This window comes from Hippichthys cyanospilos, chromosome 18, assembly GCF_059441005.1.
Source record: "Hippichthys cyanospilos isolate Australia breed blue-spotted pipefish chromosome 18, RoL_Hcya_1.0, whole genome shotgun sequence".
Classification (NCBI taxonomy): domain Eukaryota; kingdom Metazoa; phylum Chordata; class Actinopteri; order Syngnathiformes; family Syngnathidae; genus Hippichthys; species Hippichthys cyanospilos.
This window is the reverse complement of record NC_142386.1, coordinates 11,187,067-11,203,353: the sequence shown is the minus strand read 5'-3', so window position 1 is coordinate 11,203,353 and position 16,287 is coordinate 11,187,067. Positions and strand designations below refer to the sequence as shown.

The following is a 16,287-nucleotide window of genomic DNA, read 5'->3' as shown; positions in this document are numbered from 1 at the left end:
ACAGGGCACACAGAGACAAACAACCATTCATGCACCCAATCACACCTAAGAACAAATTAGTATGTCCAATACACCTGCCGTGCAGGTTTTTGGAATGTGGGAGGAAGCCACATTTTTTATTTCAGGCACTTTATAGTCAACCAAACATTTGTTGAAAGTTGATTGCTTTTTATTCCTTTGTTATTGTTATTTGTTAAATATATATATATATATATATATATATATATATATATATATATATATATATATATATATATATATATATATATATATATATATATATATATATATATATATATATATATATATATATATATATATATATATATATAATATAATATATATAATATAATACATATATATATATATATATATATATATATATATATATATATATATATATATATATATATATATATATATATATATATATATATATATATATATATATATATATATATACTGTATATATATATATATATATATGTATGTGTGTGTGTGTGTGTGTGTGTGTGTGTGTGTGTGTGTGTGTGTGTGTGTGTGTGTGTGTTATTTATAATCCTGTGGCGACCCACCTTGATTCTTCCTCGAAGCTGTCCACACTTGTGTTTTGTCCGCTGATATAAATGAGCAGAAGAAAGTGTAATCTGAGATGTTCCCTTCAAATTTAAGTGTACTTTGCACATTGAAAAGTCCCTTGTGCTCTTTGGTTTTATTGATGACATTTTCTAGCGCTTCCTTAGCACAAGGGGGCTCTGTAGCCCACGTCACCTGAGGGATTGGATAGATGTTGTGGGAGGAGCATGTGATCATCTCATCTCTGAACTCCATGATGACGGACTGGATCGGCGCTTTGGAAGAAGACAAAATGAAAATAGGATGAGCACCCAACTGGTATTAAGGTGTAAAACAGTGAGTATAGTCCCTCAATAAAGCAATCCCTCTTTTTCCTGTTCATTCGAAATGTTTGTGTCTTAACAAGACATTTTGAACAATTATTCAGCAATAGGGCATTTAAGAAATGCCCTTTTCTCTACTGGTGCCAACCAGAGATCTAGTCTCGCAACTTGGATTTGGATTTGTCCTCTAAAAACTCTAGACTTGACTCGTATTCATTTTTGGAACTGTTGAACATTATCTATGGTGTGGCTTGTTCTCATTTTCTTTACCAGGGCTGGATGGAATCGTCAAATTATTTACTGAGCTTTAAATAATATTATATAATAACGTTTCTTAATTTGATTGTGAAAGTACTACCCTAAGTAATACCAAAAGAAATGGGACAATAAATAAATTAGATGAATGTCCAATTGAGTACAGTCGGTAAAAAAAATACTGTAACTATGAGCATTGAAGTCAGATGTGTGTTTCAAATGAAACATGAGAAACAAAATACTAAAAATTTTAAAGGAAAGTCAATGAACCCTTAAAAAAAATCTATAATAATAATTCTTGGGCTCATGGTCAGGGACTTGAAACTTTACAGGCTTGCACTTGTGGGTTAAAGAAATGATTTTGATTTGGCCTTAGAAACATATACCCGTCTCTGATGCCAGCAGTAAAGTAAATCTCCAGCAGATGACGCTGACGCCACACTGCATTGGTACTGTAGTAAGTACCAAGTTCATGACCATCTTACTTATTCTCAAAACCATTGCATTACATTGTTAAAGAAAGTCATTCCAGGCCAATACGCCATTTCCTAAGGGTACGGCTGTCTATATTGAATTGAAACCCCGAAGGATCTTACCCCGTTGAGCTGTGATGTAAACTTGTTAGAATGAGTTAATCCAAAGTTTTACTGACCCTTTACTTCCAGGTTTACGAAGATTTCCTGGTTTCCCTTGCGAGTACTCGTGTAGCACTTGTACCTGCCCCTGTCTTGAACTTTGACCCTCTTGAGAAGTAGAGAAGCATTCCCATTAGGGATGTGCACATTGAATAGACTTGTCCTCCCGCTGAAATGTTTGTTCTGTAGTCCGAACTGGTCCTTGTTGTAGTAGTAGCTGTGGACAGGTGTTTGCTGCTTGTACCAGTGGATCACCGCAGTGCCGGGAGGTCTGAAGCTGCAGGGCAGCAGGCAGTCATCTTGGATGATGCAGGAAACGGTGGCCTCTGGAAGTACAATGGGGTTTTGGCCATAGAGGCACATGACTCGAATCAGAATGGGGACAAACGTGGCCCGGGGAATTAGGCGAGCTTGATTTGCTTTAACAAGCTCAAGGTTTCAAACGCTGGCGTGTGTGGTGTGTGCATGTATGCTTGTCTGTTTTTTTTTTTTAGGGTTTAAAATTGTTATTTATTCACTGCTCCTGGATAAACAGACTATCACCCCTCTTTTAATCCCCTGTGTAAAGGTTATATTCCTCCCAATAGCTTCATACAAACACTCCTTGTTCAGTTTACTCAGGTTTATCGCTATTTCTCTTGCAGCTTGTTCTTCTTTTCAAGTTCGGGCTGTCAAAAAATAGCAATTTTATCAAAATATATATACCTGTATATATATACAGTACCTAACCTCTTCTTCATGGATTTTCATTCATGTCAATATGAATATCTATTAAAATAAATGATTAACATGACAGGTAACGAGAGGTGGCTCATTAATTCTTTTATAATTTTTTTTTATAAAGGAGAATTATTATTTTTCTAAACATATATATATATATATATATATATATATATATATATATATATATATATATATATATATATATATATATATATATATATATATATATATATATATATATATATATATATATATATATATATATATATTTAAATCAATGCCTTTTTATGTCAAAAGACAATAATTCAAATGTCCCAAAAACCTGAAATGAAACTTTAGATGCAATTTGCAGTTACTTGGAGCCCACATATGCCTGCAAAGGAAAATAGCATAATTGACTTTGAATTATTTCAAAACATTTTAAAATCATCTTAAAATTAGATGCCAAATTTGGCAAATGTAACCATCACCCACCACATGAACTGTTTGCTGCACATATATCCAAATCTTTTTTCCTCATTGTCATTAACTTCTGTTGTTTACATCAGGGGTGTCTAAACTGTGGTACGGGAGCCTTTTTGCAGCCCACCATCCATTTTTAAGCGGCCCGTGGCATACACTGAACAAAAAATTAGATTTTGACAGCCCGCAAGCTAGTTAAAAAGAAAGAAAAAAGAAAGGTGAGGTGGTTATTATGAAAGTAGAGGATGCCCCCTCAAAATGACAGTGTCAGTACAACCAGTAAATTATTCCACATATTTTTGAGCTTTTTACAACAGAGATAACAACAATAGCATAACTTTGTGCTCTGTCGACATCCATTTTATGATCATTTATGATTCTCAAATAACTTACTTTTTGAAATAATGGTCAGCTGACAAGAATTGTCAGAGATCTCGCAATTAAAAAAAAAAAATCCTCCATGGCCCTTTAGGGGCTCCCTAGAAATGTACTTGTTTTGCTTGTGAATGTTTTTGCTGCCCGAAAATCTTAAAAAATCTAAACTTTATCACCTCGAACAAAAAGTTGTCATGTAACACTTTTTGTAAATAACTAAACCATGTAAATCAATAAACAATTAATTCCTTGTTTCCGGTCTGAATTAAAAGTCAAAGAATTCCAAAGCTGCCCTCGCATCCTTCTCTTTTTTTTATGTAACCTTCACATGTAAAAGTTGAAGCTTTACATTACCTTTTGAGAGTGTTAATGACATTTCTCCCAGAAAAATAAGCAGCAGCATCATGGATCGTTGTGCCATGTCTTTAAGTGACCTGTAAAGTTATGTGAGAACAACTGCTGGTGTGCAGTGAGTCATATCAACACAGCTCTCGTTTACATCTGCAACACTAATGAAACACGGACTAATTAACTAGGCAGGTGAATGTTTAACAGACTCCATGTGAATGCTCCATCACGCGACATCTCTGCCTTACAAATGTGTCCCCGCTTAACTTTCACACGCAGCGGTTACATCTGCATAGTGTGACTTCCCATACGGGAGCAGAGCAGTAATTATGCGAGTTAAATCAAGTTAATTTCAAAGCAAATTAATATAACATATTAATATTACAAATTCTCGTAAAAACAAATGTTACATAAACTGTAAAACAATCAAATCAAAAGTTATAAGGGTTAATCACAGTTAACCAATTGCATTAAATGCGTGCCAGCACACACTTGCTGTCATTGAACCCCTGAGGGAAATTTTGACCCAAGATTTTGACCCAACTCTGGATTTTTGATGTTTTTAATTTGTGATATCAAATGAAAATCATACTAAAAAAGTACTAGGAGGCTAAAATATTGCATACATTACCAAAACATGACAACTTTCAATAATCCACGTTGCTGCCCCCTCTAAAAGCTTGTAAATGGGAGGTCAACAGGGCAATCCTACAGGTGTCAAATTTAGCCCATGTCGAGCTCATATAGTTCCTTTCAAAATTGAAAATACAGTATTGTCAGTTTTGAACATATTGAAAACCTGATGTTGTAGCATACATTTCCCTCCGATTTTTGCATTAACCCTCTCAAAAGTAACTCGTGAACGGGGCGCAATAGAATTTTGGACACCCCAAAAGCACCAGGTGTTAACTATGCCACACTAGCGGCTAATTTATGTCATTTGCAAGTCTTACAGTGACTTTGATGATTAGCTTAGCCTGGACCCCCATAATGCAAAAGTCATCAATAGTCATAATATTCATAAATATTCCTATTTCAATTTCATAAATATGTAAATGTAAGGCGTAGTTACATTTGCTATTATTGCATTTTCACATTTTTCGTACATAAAGGGGGTGTAGGTTTGCCCCCCCCCCCCCCCCCCCAAAAAAAAAAAAAAAGTCATAAAAGCATGGATAGGAATGATGTCACTGAGCATTGAGGGATTGAAAATAATTATATATTTATATTTGACAACGGTATGACCCTTTCAAAGTCAGGCAAAGTTGTGTGATAATAAAGCCAGGCTGGTGAAAAATTCCCGGACAACCAGTGGTTAAAGTAGCTCCAGTTAAATACAAATGAACTTCATAAATTTGAGTAGGCTTTTTAGGGTTTTGTGCAAATAAACTGAAAAGTTTGACCTTGGTTTCATTGGCCCATCATGCATTTTCGTATGTGTTTATCCTATTTTGTTGCTGTAAAATCAAACCAAATTTGAACTCTTTGCCCATAATTCCATAACGTAAATTTGGTACAAAAACAGGACAACTCATTTATTCATTCACATACGCATAACCTCGAATAGCATCTCATTGAGCTTTTCCAAGGTGAAATGAGCTCATATGCCTGACGTCATGGGGTCGAGCCGCGCAAGTGTAACGTTTACAGAGGTGGACCAAACATATGCTAACATCTGTCCACTCTGCGTGGGATCATTCGTACCCAAGCACCCTGACAGAGTGCAACCGGAGGGAAAATCCCGTCATGAGTAAAAGTAGGCTACATGCTTTTTATTTATATCGCTACAGAATGATGATGAAACCGCTGTTTGTATTATCCCCCCTCCCCCCGCCCTAGGCTGCCTCCAGTTTGTAGGTTACCGAAAGATTTCACCAACCACAGATAAGAAGATTAGGGAGGAATTAATGGTATTCCTTTGTCATTATTGGAATAAATTGATATTTGGTTTTAGAAAAGAGGGTGGAGACTGTTCAGGGTCAACGACAAGCACGTTTTGTCTAGAGATGCAAAAGGACGGATGGCGCCCTTGACCAGCAAAACTCAATCAGGGGACCAGTCGCGATCATGTACACCATCTTTGCGGCCGTTACTGGGCATGTGCGAGCGGCGGCGGACATGGACGCGGCAGTAGGGGACGGGGACTGAGGCTTCCGTGGGTGGGCGGGGGAGGACGCTCGGGGGATCCTCTGGTGTTCTCAGCGCCAGTTTCACCATGAGAGTGGTCCTCCTGGCCTTCCGACTCATGTGCTTTGCCTGCTTGTGGCCTGTCACGCAGCTCAACGGCAGCCACTTCCCCAACAAGAGGAGAAACAAGGAGCTAGACCTCGGGGAAGGCAGCAAACAAAAACATGGCGGGTGAGCCCAAGTGCAGTTCTTTTGTTGAAGTTTTTAATTAATTTATTTGTGGCATTGCTTATAGTCCAAATATTGTGTTTGCTTGAATAATTTTATGTGGGATGGCAGAATTGAAGCCCCCTGTTACGTTTAGTTTTAAAGTGAAGTAAATGTAGTTTTTCAGTCCCTGTGCTTTACTTATGTAAAATCAACATATCGATCTAGAATGCCATTTATAAGCATTTTTGTGACAGTGCTTCTGGAATTTGAAAAAGTAACTTTTTTTTTTTTTTAAATAAATACGGTGAAATGACCCAGGAATATTATTGCTGTTTCTGAGATAAATAATAATAAATCTACAAAATACTTTCACGGAAGACAATAAAGCTGAAATTGTGTATTTAGAAAGTTTTAAGTCAAACAATTAGTTTTTGATTAATTGTTGCAGCTTAATGTTTTTTTTTTCTATTTTTTTAAGCAATTAAGAGCAAGTATATTGTTACTTTGGATGCATGGTCAAAGTCAAGGTTTATTTATGGAGTAGATTTAATAAAGTAATCACTGCCTAAAGTGCTGCTCATAATAAAAATAATGTCCCCAAAAAGATATCACTATTTTTTAAGCAATTAAGAGTTACTTTGGATACATTGTCAAGATCGAGGTTTATTAATAGAGCACTATTAAAATACAGTAATCACTGTCCAAAAATCTGCGCATAACTAAAAATAATATCCCCCCAAGGTTAAAGCTATTTACTTTTAAGTAATTAAGAGTTAATCTGACATGTTACTTTAAGATCAGTGCTTCTCAAATAGTTGAGCTGGCCCCCCCAGGGGAAAAGGCTTTGTTTTTGTCATGTGAGTGTAGTTGCAATAAAATAAGGAATTTCATCTTTTTTTTGTTAGTTTTTTTAGTTTCAGGTGCTGTGATGCACTTGGTAATTTTTCCTGTTTTAGTGTAAGCTCTAACCTGTATAAACACTGTAAAAATAATTAACAGTTGTAGAAAGCTAATTTATATTGCTTTTTTTCTTTTGTTAATGTTGAAAAGGATACAGGTTTAGGTATACTTGCACATTTTTTATAGATAATAATCCCATTTATAGTCAGCACGTCAAGTGGGGGTGCGTAAAAAGTTTTTCTTTCCTAGAGAGGCTTGGCAAAATATAATTGAGAAGCACTGCTTTAAATACATTATAAAGGTCAAGGTTTATTTACAGAGCATTTTTTAAATACAGTGATCACAGTCCAAAGTGCTGCGCATAACAAAAATAACATACCCCTCAAAGATTATGATTATTATTATATACAACTATTTTCTTAAGCAATTAAGAATCATTGTGACATGTTACTTTGGATCCATAATCAATGCCAGCATTTATTTATGAAGCACATTTAAAATACAGTAATCACTGCCCAAAGTGCTGCGAATATTAAATATACTTGTGTAAGTGTCTATATCTTGAGTACTGAAAATCATCAGACAAAATTCCAACATTTGAGGGAAAATTTTGGCTTTTTACAAGCATGAATTTTTAGTTACCAACATTTACCAACAGACATAAGATGAGCTTGTCGAAGACGTGTTTGAAGGACTTCCAGCACCCTAGGAACTGTCATTATTTTGATGACAGGCTCCCTTTTAATCACACGGCTAAACTCCAAGCCGTGGTCAATGAACACTCCACCAGATGTCAGTTCACTAAAGATAAGACAAATAAAGATTTTCAGTTGGCATCAGCTGCTGTTTGTCCTCTTTGCGTCTTAGACGAGTGGACCTCAAGATGAAAAAGCTGGACAGCACAAAGTCTTTGCTAATTAAATCGGAACAGCTGCTGAGGATCGAGGACCACGACTTTGCAATGAGGCCTGGCTTCGGAGGTGAGGCACACATGCTCTTTGTCACTACATGTTTCCCCTGGCCGCCCGCGAAAGACTGATGTAGGTTACTGTGCTGTCCTTGCTATTACGCCTTCCCAAAAAGCCCTTGGTGACCTAGATAGTCTGTGTGAGACAACGGCGGCAGACAGTTGTACGGATAAAATCATCTCAACTGCGCACCTCGTTGGGAAGATGTTTGAGGGTGATTGAAATCTGTAGCGCAAATTGCTGTAACAGTAGAATACATGTTTCAAATGAAACCAAAAAAAAGTCCAGAATTGTAGAGAATTGCACACAACAAGCCCATATATTTGTGAGGTGCGTAGTTTTTAGCTGTTATCCGTCATTTATTATGCTACAAAAACAAAAAACTACTGCACATGCACACGTAATCTCTTTAGTACAGTGTATCTAACATATAGTCCGCGGGCCAGTTCCGGAGGTTTGAGGAGGTTTAATCCAATATGCGAGATGATTTTGTGAAGCATTAAAAAAAAAAAAAAAAAGAATCGGACCAGACCCTTTGGTTCTCTGTCCATAATTCAGCCATCTATTTTCCATCGCCACTTCTCCTCACTAGGCTGACTCCCTGGCTTGCTCCTGCCTATTCCAGCTGTCTATGGGTAGTAGGCGGGGGACACCCTGGACTGGTTGCCAGCCAATCACAGGGCACACAAAGACAGAAACCCATTGACACTCACAATTACACCTAATTTAGTGTCCAATACACCTACCAAGCATGTTTTTGAAATGTGGGAGGAAGTCGTAGTGCCTGGAGAGAACCTACGTGGGCACGGGGAGAACATGCAAACTCCATACAGGAAGGCCAGAACGAACTGGAATTGAGCTCGGGGCTCTTAACTGTGAGGCAGACGTGCCCCTGTCCACAATCAACAGAAAACAATTCTTACTTTTACGAACGGTGCCCAAATGAGCACTGCAATTTACATGCTGAAAGTGAGGAGGCCTCGCTTGTGTGAAAAATTTGCTGATCGCTTCTCGAAGACAAAGTGGGACACTATATTAGTGTTCACATTGACATTAGAATGTAATCTCAGCATGCTCTGCATGTTTTTTTTTTGTTTTTTTTTTTTTTTACATTTTATTGTACGGGACCAGCAATATTTGTTAGGACAAGCAAGCCTCCAGTCCCCCTGTTGTAATCCATCTTTCACTATGCTATTGTAATCGAAGAGTGACGCTTTGGAGCGCTTATCGTCATTAGGTAATGGTAGCGATAGGACAGGATGTGTATAGTTCGCCTCATACATTTTCATCATTGTGCTGCTAAACAATGAGGTAAGAGGCAACCGTACTGTTCATAACCCAGCATTTATGTAATTGTTCAGTATGTGCTTCAGCTGTATATTGTGACGATACAAAGCAGACTGATAAAATGGAACGTGTGGTTTTGGTTAATTCGAGTTTGTACTCATTCAATCCCAAAGACATATTTCTACTTTTTTTTAAATTCAGGTATTTAATCCCAGCCACATATTTACACTGTATGTATTTTTTTATTTTATGATGACTCGGTGGAACAGTGGTTACCGCGTCCGTATCAAAGCTCAAATCCAGCTGACGAGGGCCTCCCTGTGTGGAGTTTGCATGTTGTCCCCGAGCCTGTGTGGGTTCTCTCTGGGCACCCGGCTTCCTCCCACATTACAAAAACATGCATGTCAGGTGTATTGGACATACTAAATTGTCCTTAGGTATGATTGGGTGCGTGCAAGAGTGTTCGTCTCTGTGTGCCCTACGATTGGCTGGCAACTAATTCAGGGTGTCCCCCACCTACTGCCCAAAGTCAGCTGGGATAGGCAAGCCTGCGACCCTTGTAAGGATAAGCGGCTCTAGAAAATGGATGGATAGATGGATATTTTTTATTTTATTTTTGAGTTTTTGGCTGGTACTAAAACAGTAAAAGTAATCAATTACTTTAATTCATTGCCAAAATTTAGTACTTAATTATGAAAAATAATCATTGATTTTAGTACTTCCGTACCTAATGTCAATGATTACTTCAGCTCTGAATTACCTGAAGTAATCTATTACTTTGGCTTGTAATAACACTTGATCAAAGATTGGTTCAGTACTAAAGTAATCACTAAGTTAATAAATGACTTTAGTGTGTAAGTGCTTAAAGTAATCGATTACTGTAGTACGTACTTGCTTACCTATAGTAATTGACAATTCTTATAGTGCCATCAAATTTTAAACCCTGATTTACTCAAACACTTGGGAAGTTTTTTTTTTTTTTTTTTTTTTTTTTTACCTGCGATTAAAATCTGGACATTTAAAATACGTCTTTTGAATTGAATGGGTTAATATGAAATAGGGATGTGGCAAAGGCACGTCACGGCGATATTGACCCACATGCAGCAAGCACTAGACCATTCGAAATAGTAAACTTTATGTTCCTGGGGCAATTTTTTTTATCCGTCTGATAATTTGGGGTATTTGATCTGCATCTGTCAGTCAAGACTGTCCCCTCCATCGTTACTGTGTGACAAGCGCTGATATAACCTCTCTGAGCTCATGATTATATAACATGTTGTCTCTAGGCTCTATGTCTCTATAGTGTGGATTACGCCTCTTCCAGGCCCACCGTGGCGTATAAGTACGTAATCTGTGGTGGATGTACAGATGGCGAAAACATGGAGGATGACATCATCATTATAAGATGTTATCCAGCTGCCATTGGACGCGCTGATGTTTGTTGACATTTGACCTTTTTTGCTAGGTTCGGCTATCCCTGTTGGCATCGACGTCCAGGTAGAGAGCGTTGACAGCATCAGTGAAGTCAATATGGTACGTATGGAGCTTCGGCAACTGTTTATGCACTTAAAGCTATGCACTTCCTGTTTTGGGGTTATGCTTTGTAACGCTCAGGACTTCACCATGACTCTGTACCTGAGGCATTACTGGCAGGACGACCGACTGGCCTTCCCCTCCAGCAGCAACAGGAGTCGAACTTTCGACGCGCGCCTCGTGAAGAAGATATGGGTGCCTGACGTGTTCTTCGTCCACTCCAAGCGCTCTTTCATCCATGACACAACCATGGAGAACATCATGCTGAGGGTTTTTCCTGATGGCAATATCCTCTACAGTGTTCGGTAAAAAAAAAAAAAAAAAGCAATTATGTGCCTCCTGGTGCAAATAGATCCTTCCCATCTATAATACTATCCAACTGATAAGACGAAATCAGCAGGACTGTTACTGTCAACAGGCTTTGTGAATTTATCCTATCCATTTCAGTCCCTCATGTTGACAATATGGCGCCGCAGATTGCCCCGGCAGATTGTACACAGTGAAAAACATTCGCTGTGTTCATTGTAATTGAATGTATCGTAGAATCAGTAATTCAGCCGTCTGTTGTTTGGTTTTGAACTACTGTGTCTAATTTGCAATATACCAACTGTTAGGCTATTACTGTATTAGGTTTATCATTATTTTAAAACAAAATGTTAATAATAGATATAAATATATTCAAATAATGTATTCATTTAAGTTCATATTTGAACATTTAACCTAATTTGATTTAATATTTAATAATAAATTGGTAACAGGGGCTTTATGTTAATGTCAGTATAATTAGGTCATTTGTTAGCACTCTGAATTCACAATCAAGCGTGATTTTAAAAGAAAGAAATAAAGGTAAAAAGAAAGACTAATCAAGTTGGTATGCTGCAATTTCAAAATAAAAGATTCAATATTCAGGAGTTTTATTGTCATATGTATTGTATTAATATATCATATAAGGAAATTGTTATTCTATTCACTTCCCAGAGTAGCAGACTACATTCCATGTAACAATAAATAGATAGCAATAAGAATAGCTATAAATAGCAATAAAACATCAACAAAAATAATGACGCTAATAATGTAGTGCAAATATCATGTAGTGCAAAATATTATTTATGCATGTGGTAAGACAAAGATTACTACATACCAAACCTACCATTTCCATATATTATTTGGTAAACTAAGGTTTTTTTTCCGTTTGTTTGTTTTTTGGAAGTTGGCCTTCTCACTGCATTTTCGATATGTTTTACTATGGTTTGACATATTTTTTTCTGCCTCAAGCATTTTCTCTTTGAGGTTCTCAAATTACTTGATGACAAATTTCACCCCTAACTTGTAAGAAATGTTGTGTCGTCGTTGTATTAAATGCCATGTTAAAAGACTTTAAAACCAATAAAGACTGGGAGGAATAATCAAGTATAAATAAACCCACAAAGAAACTTAGACACTAGGAACGTGCAGTGCCAGTATGCTCTGTATTTACAAATTGTTTATATATTTTTAACTGTGAGCTTTGTTTTAGGATTACTGTGACGGCACTTTGCTCGATGGACTTCAGCAGCTTCCCTCTGGACACGCAAAACTGCTCTCTGGAGCTGGAGAGCTGTGAGTATCAATACCTAAAAAGTTTTAATAGGCTTTTCCAATTTTTTTGCATCGGTATGTTATTAATAATACCGGCTTTTTTCTAACTAACACAAGAATTTATTCACTTCCAAACACAAGGAGCTTCAGTCAAAATTCTAATGAAATATTGAATATGTAATTGATTTTTATTCATGTATAGGCTAGCTTTGTTTACTGTTAAATCAGGTCACCGTCCATCGTCTAGTTTTCCACTAATGACGGTTTTACAGAGGATTACATTTTTCTTCCATTCTTTTTGTTGCTGCTCAAACTTGATCTAAGTGCAGACAGAGTGGGGATTTCCCTCCATCTATAAAGGACAGATTTTTTTTTTTAATCTCGCTAATCTTTGTCTAGTGTCAATCCATGAGTTAAATGTGTGCTAATCTCAGAGAAGAGCCAAGAGTCCGGTTTTCCCGCGCTATTTTCCTCTCCTTTGAGGATAGAACCCAAGAGAGCTAATGTGTGAGGTACATTCTCCCACTTTTTTCTTCTTCACTACATTCTTGCAGATGCTTACAATGAGAACGACCTCATGCTTTACTGGAAGAATGGGAACGATTCATTAAGGACTGATGAGATAGTGCTTTCCCAGTTTTTTGTTGAAGACTTCCAGCCTTCCTTTGGGCTTGCCTTCTACAGCAGTACCGGCATGTGTATTTCAATTTTCTAAAGAAACATAAAAACATCCAAACAGTTATTCGCTGGGAAATCAAAAGAGAGCGTCAGTATAAACTTTCCCACTTCTCTCTCTCTTTTTTTTTTTAAATTTCAGGTTGGTACAACCGTCTCTACATTAATTTCATTCTCAGGAGGCACATCTTCTTCTTCATGCTGCAGACGTATTTTCCCACCATGCTTATGGTGATGCTGTCCTGGGTGTCTTTCTGGATAGACAGGAGGGCCGTGCCCGCTCGTGTCTCCTTGGGTACATTACATATTTATTGGATGTTCATAAGCGTAAATGTTTTAGTGACTGTACTTTATCTCAGGTGATGCAGTAGGATAATTCACAGAGAAAAAAAATGGGGTATGAAAGTAATGGAGACAACTTGCGTGAGCTAAGGTTAACTAAGTGACTGTAAAGCAGGTAGTCTCAAAAAATAGTGTTTAGTTTTTGGAACATCAACGTTTATGTACAGTAAAGCAAACACTTACAGGTCTAAATTTACAAATTTGCATGTTTACAGTTTTCTTTATTAGATTTAAAGTGCCTGTCCTCAAATTTGTTTGGTGCTTGCGTCTTATTTAGGCTATTACATGAGATAATGCTATTGATGCTGTGAAGGTGATTTGTTTTTGTTGAATAATGTATTTACTGAATGAGTTACATAACATGGGTTTATGATTGTGCATATGCTGGAAGCATGTTGTTAATGCATAACACATTCAATTCCAGACATATGTTTATTATGATTTTTTTTGAAGTTCAGACATTCAATCTTATGTAAATATTTTTTTTAAGTACTTGTAACAAGAAACTCCAAAAAATGGCCTATGAACTAAGACAAATTATGCTATTAAAGAACTGAAAATTAAAGTAATTGATTACTTATGTAATATAATAATTGCTTACTTTGTGTCCTAAAAAATATGTGTCCTGAAAATAAATTGTTCAGTGAACAACTAAAAACAAAAGATTGCTTCAATACTTTAGGTTCCTAAGCCAATCAATATGCTTTAATGTATAATAATAATTTGATTACCACAGTGCATAATTACCTGTAGTAATTTGATTGTAAAAGTACTCAGTGAACTCTTTAAAAAAAAAAAAATACTTGCATGCAGCTGGAAAAAGAGTCAACCATATATATATATTATATATATATATATATATATATATATATATATATATATATATATATATATATATATATATATATATATATATATATATATATATATATATATATATATATATATATATATATATATATATATATATTATATATATATATATATATATATATATATATTTTTTTTTTTATAAATGTCTGTAAATATATGTCTGTTTCTAAGCCGCTTGTCCTCACGGGCCACATTTTTTAGAAATCTCGTACACTGTGTTCCCTGCATGCAGGCATCACCACAGTGTTGACCATGTCCACCATCATCACCGGCGTGTCCTCCTCAATGCCTCAGGTGTCTTACGTGAAAGCAGTGGACATCTACCTGTGGGCCAGCTTTCTGTTTGTCTTTCTCTCCGTTATCGAGTACGCGGCCGTCAACTATTTTACCACGGTGGAGGAAATGAAGAAGCTCAAGAGGGCACAGGTCGCCGGCCGTCCTTCTTTGCGGAATATATTATTTCCATAAATCTCGTGCAACTCCTTTGACCCGCGCAAAAATCATTTTTGCACCATCTGGAAACTAAATCCCGCCTTTTTTCCACTTGTCCTTGCAGATCCCGGCATCCTATGACGCCACGCAGGCCATGGCTTTCGATGGCTGTTTCCATGACAACGATATTGACCTGACCTCTTTCCCCGAGGTCTCCAGCACGGCAAACACAGAGCGGAATACGCAGTCACGCAACTCCACCGTGTCGGCGCCCGCAGAGGGCACCAGGCTACGCCGCAGGAACCCTTTAAAACACAACCTCAGTTTCATCATGAGCAACAGCTACATGATTGACTCCTACTCCAGAGTTTTATTCCCTCTGGCCTACCTGCTCTTCAATGTCATTTACTGGAGTTTGTATGCCTGATGCACTCACCATGCGGTTATTTACTATTATTATACTCTCGTCATCACACATTACAAGATTTTAATACAGTCATAGGAGTTGAACTGTTGATTTTGTCACTTGTAAAATAGTCATCTCTTATTTTACAAAGCTTTTGCATCTGTATTTCCATCTTGAGTTTGTATTGTATTGCTTCACTGCCACAGAGTAAAATGTATATTGTAAAATATCTGTACAAATAAATTAAATGTATCCAGCGTTGTTCATTTCCTTTTTTTTGTAGAAACGGGGGTTTATGCTGGCTGTACATTTTATGAATAAGAGATTGAAAGTGACATATATAAATATGTATACGGTACATACACAGTAATGAGAGAGAGCAGGCAAGAGAGATTTCATGTTCCTCTTATAAAGTATGGTATAGTATTATGCTATTTTCAGAAACGTCAACAATAAAAAGCAAAGTGAATTAAATTGAAAAAAATTAAGCAAAATTAAAAGTAATCATTGTTCACAGTTTTGAAATAAGATGCGCTGAATAATGAACACCAATGGAGAAGTCTGTTCTTCGAGAGGCTCTCAATACAAACTACATAAATGATGGCATAAAATACACACTAATAACATCGTTTTCAACACCCCAAAAATAAATATAAAACGGAATTTGTCAGTAGCAGTGGCAACGTAAAATGACTACCCTCTGACTTCAGTTTCTAGGCAGCAGTCAACCAAATACTGACCAATTAATTTCGCCTCCATACGTCACTTCCACAAATCAAAACCTCAGCAATAGGCACGTTTATGCATATTCATACATGTAAATTTACAGGCAAAAAGCCATGTTTTCTTGTTTTTAGAAAAGAATTTACTCATTATATCTATTCTATTCAGCGCTCCTTGAAACGAAAAGCAATTAAAACTATAACTGCTTACTCGATGTTAAACATATTTATATATTTTTTTTATCCCCCCTAGCGTATATACTTTTCTCATTTTATTATTTTTGTTTTACTTTTCTATGTTTTTTTTATACTGTTTGTACAATTTTCGGTCAGTGATGTTGTACTGTGTTGAATCTTTGTATGATTATGTTATGCAAAAAATACAAATAAAATAGGCACGTTTATGTGTACCGATAAGGAGTCTGAACTTCCACCAAAAGTAGAGCTGAAGTTCAAAAGTATCAATGACCAAGAAAATATTAAATGACGGTCTTGTTAAAGCACGTAGGTGTACGTTTTGTCCCTTATTTTCTATGG

At 36.6% G+C, this 16,287-nt stretch overlaps 1 protein-coding gene across 2 annotated transcripts; it reads left to right on the top strand.

The window, feature by feature from the left end:
* Positions 1-5,586: 5,586 nt before the first annotated feature.
* gabrr3a (gamma-aminobutyric acid type A receptor subunit rho3a) lies at positions 5,587-15,285 on the top strand. Of its 2 annotated transcripts, XM_088441307.1 has the most exons (9): positions 5,588-6,055; positions 7,802-7,914; positions 10,655-10,722; positions 10,804-11,027; positions 12,239-12,321; positions 12,855-12,992; positions 13,118-13,270; positions 14,423-14,616; positions 14,747-15,285. In XM_088441307.1, the coding sequence occupies exons 1-9, from the start codon at positions 5,913-5,915 to the stop codon at positions 15,047-15,049; spliced, it is 1,419 nt and encodes a 472-aa protein (XP_088297433.1). In that variant the 5' UTR covers positions 5,588-5,912; the 3' UTR covers positions 15,050-15,285. The 2 variants fall into 2 exon arrangements, with proteins under 2 accessions (XP_088297432.1, XP_088297433.1); XM_088441306.1 differs by having other exon boundaries at positions 5,587-6,055; positions 10,655-11,027.
* Positions 15,286-16,287: the final 1,002 nt, after the last annotated feature.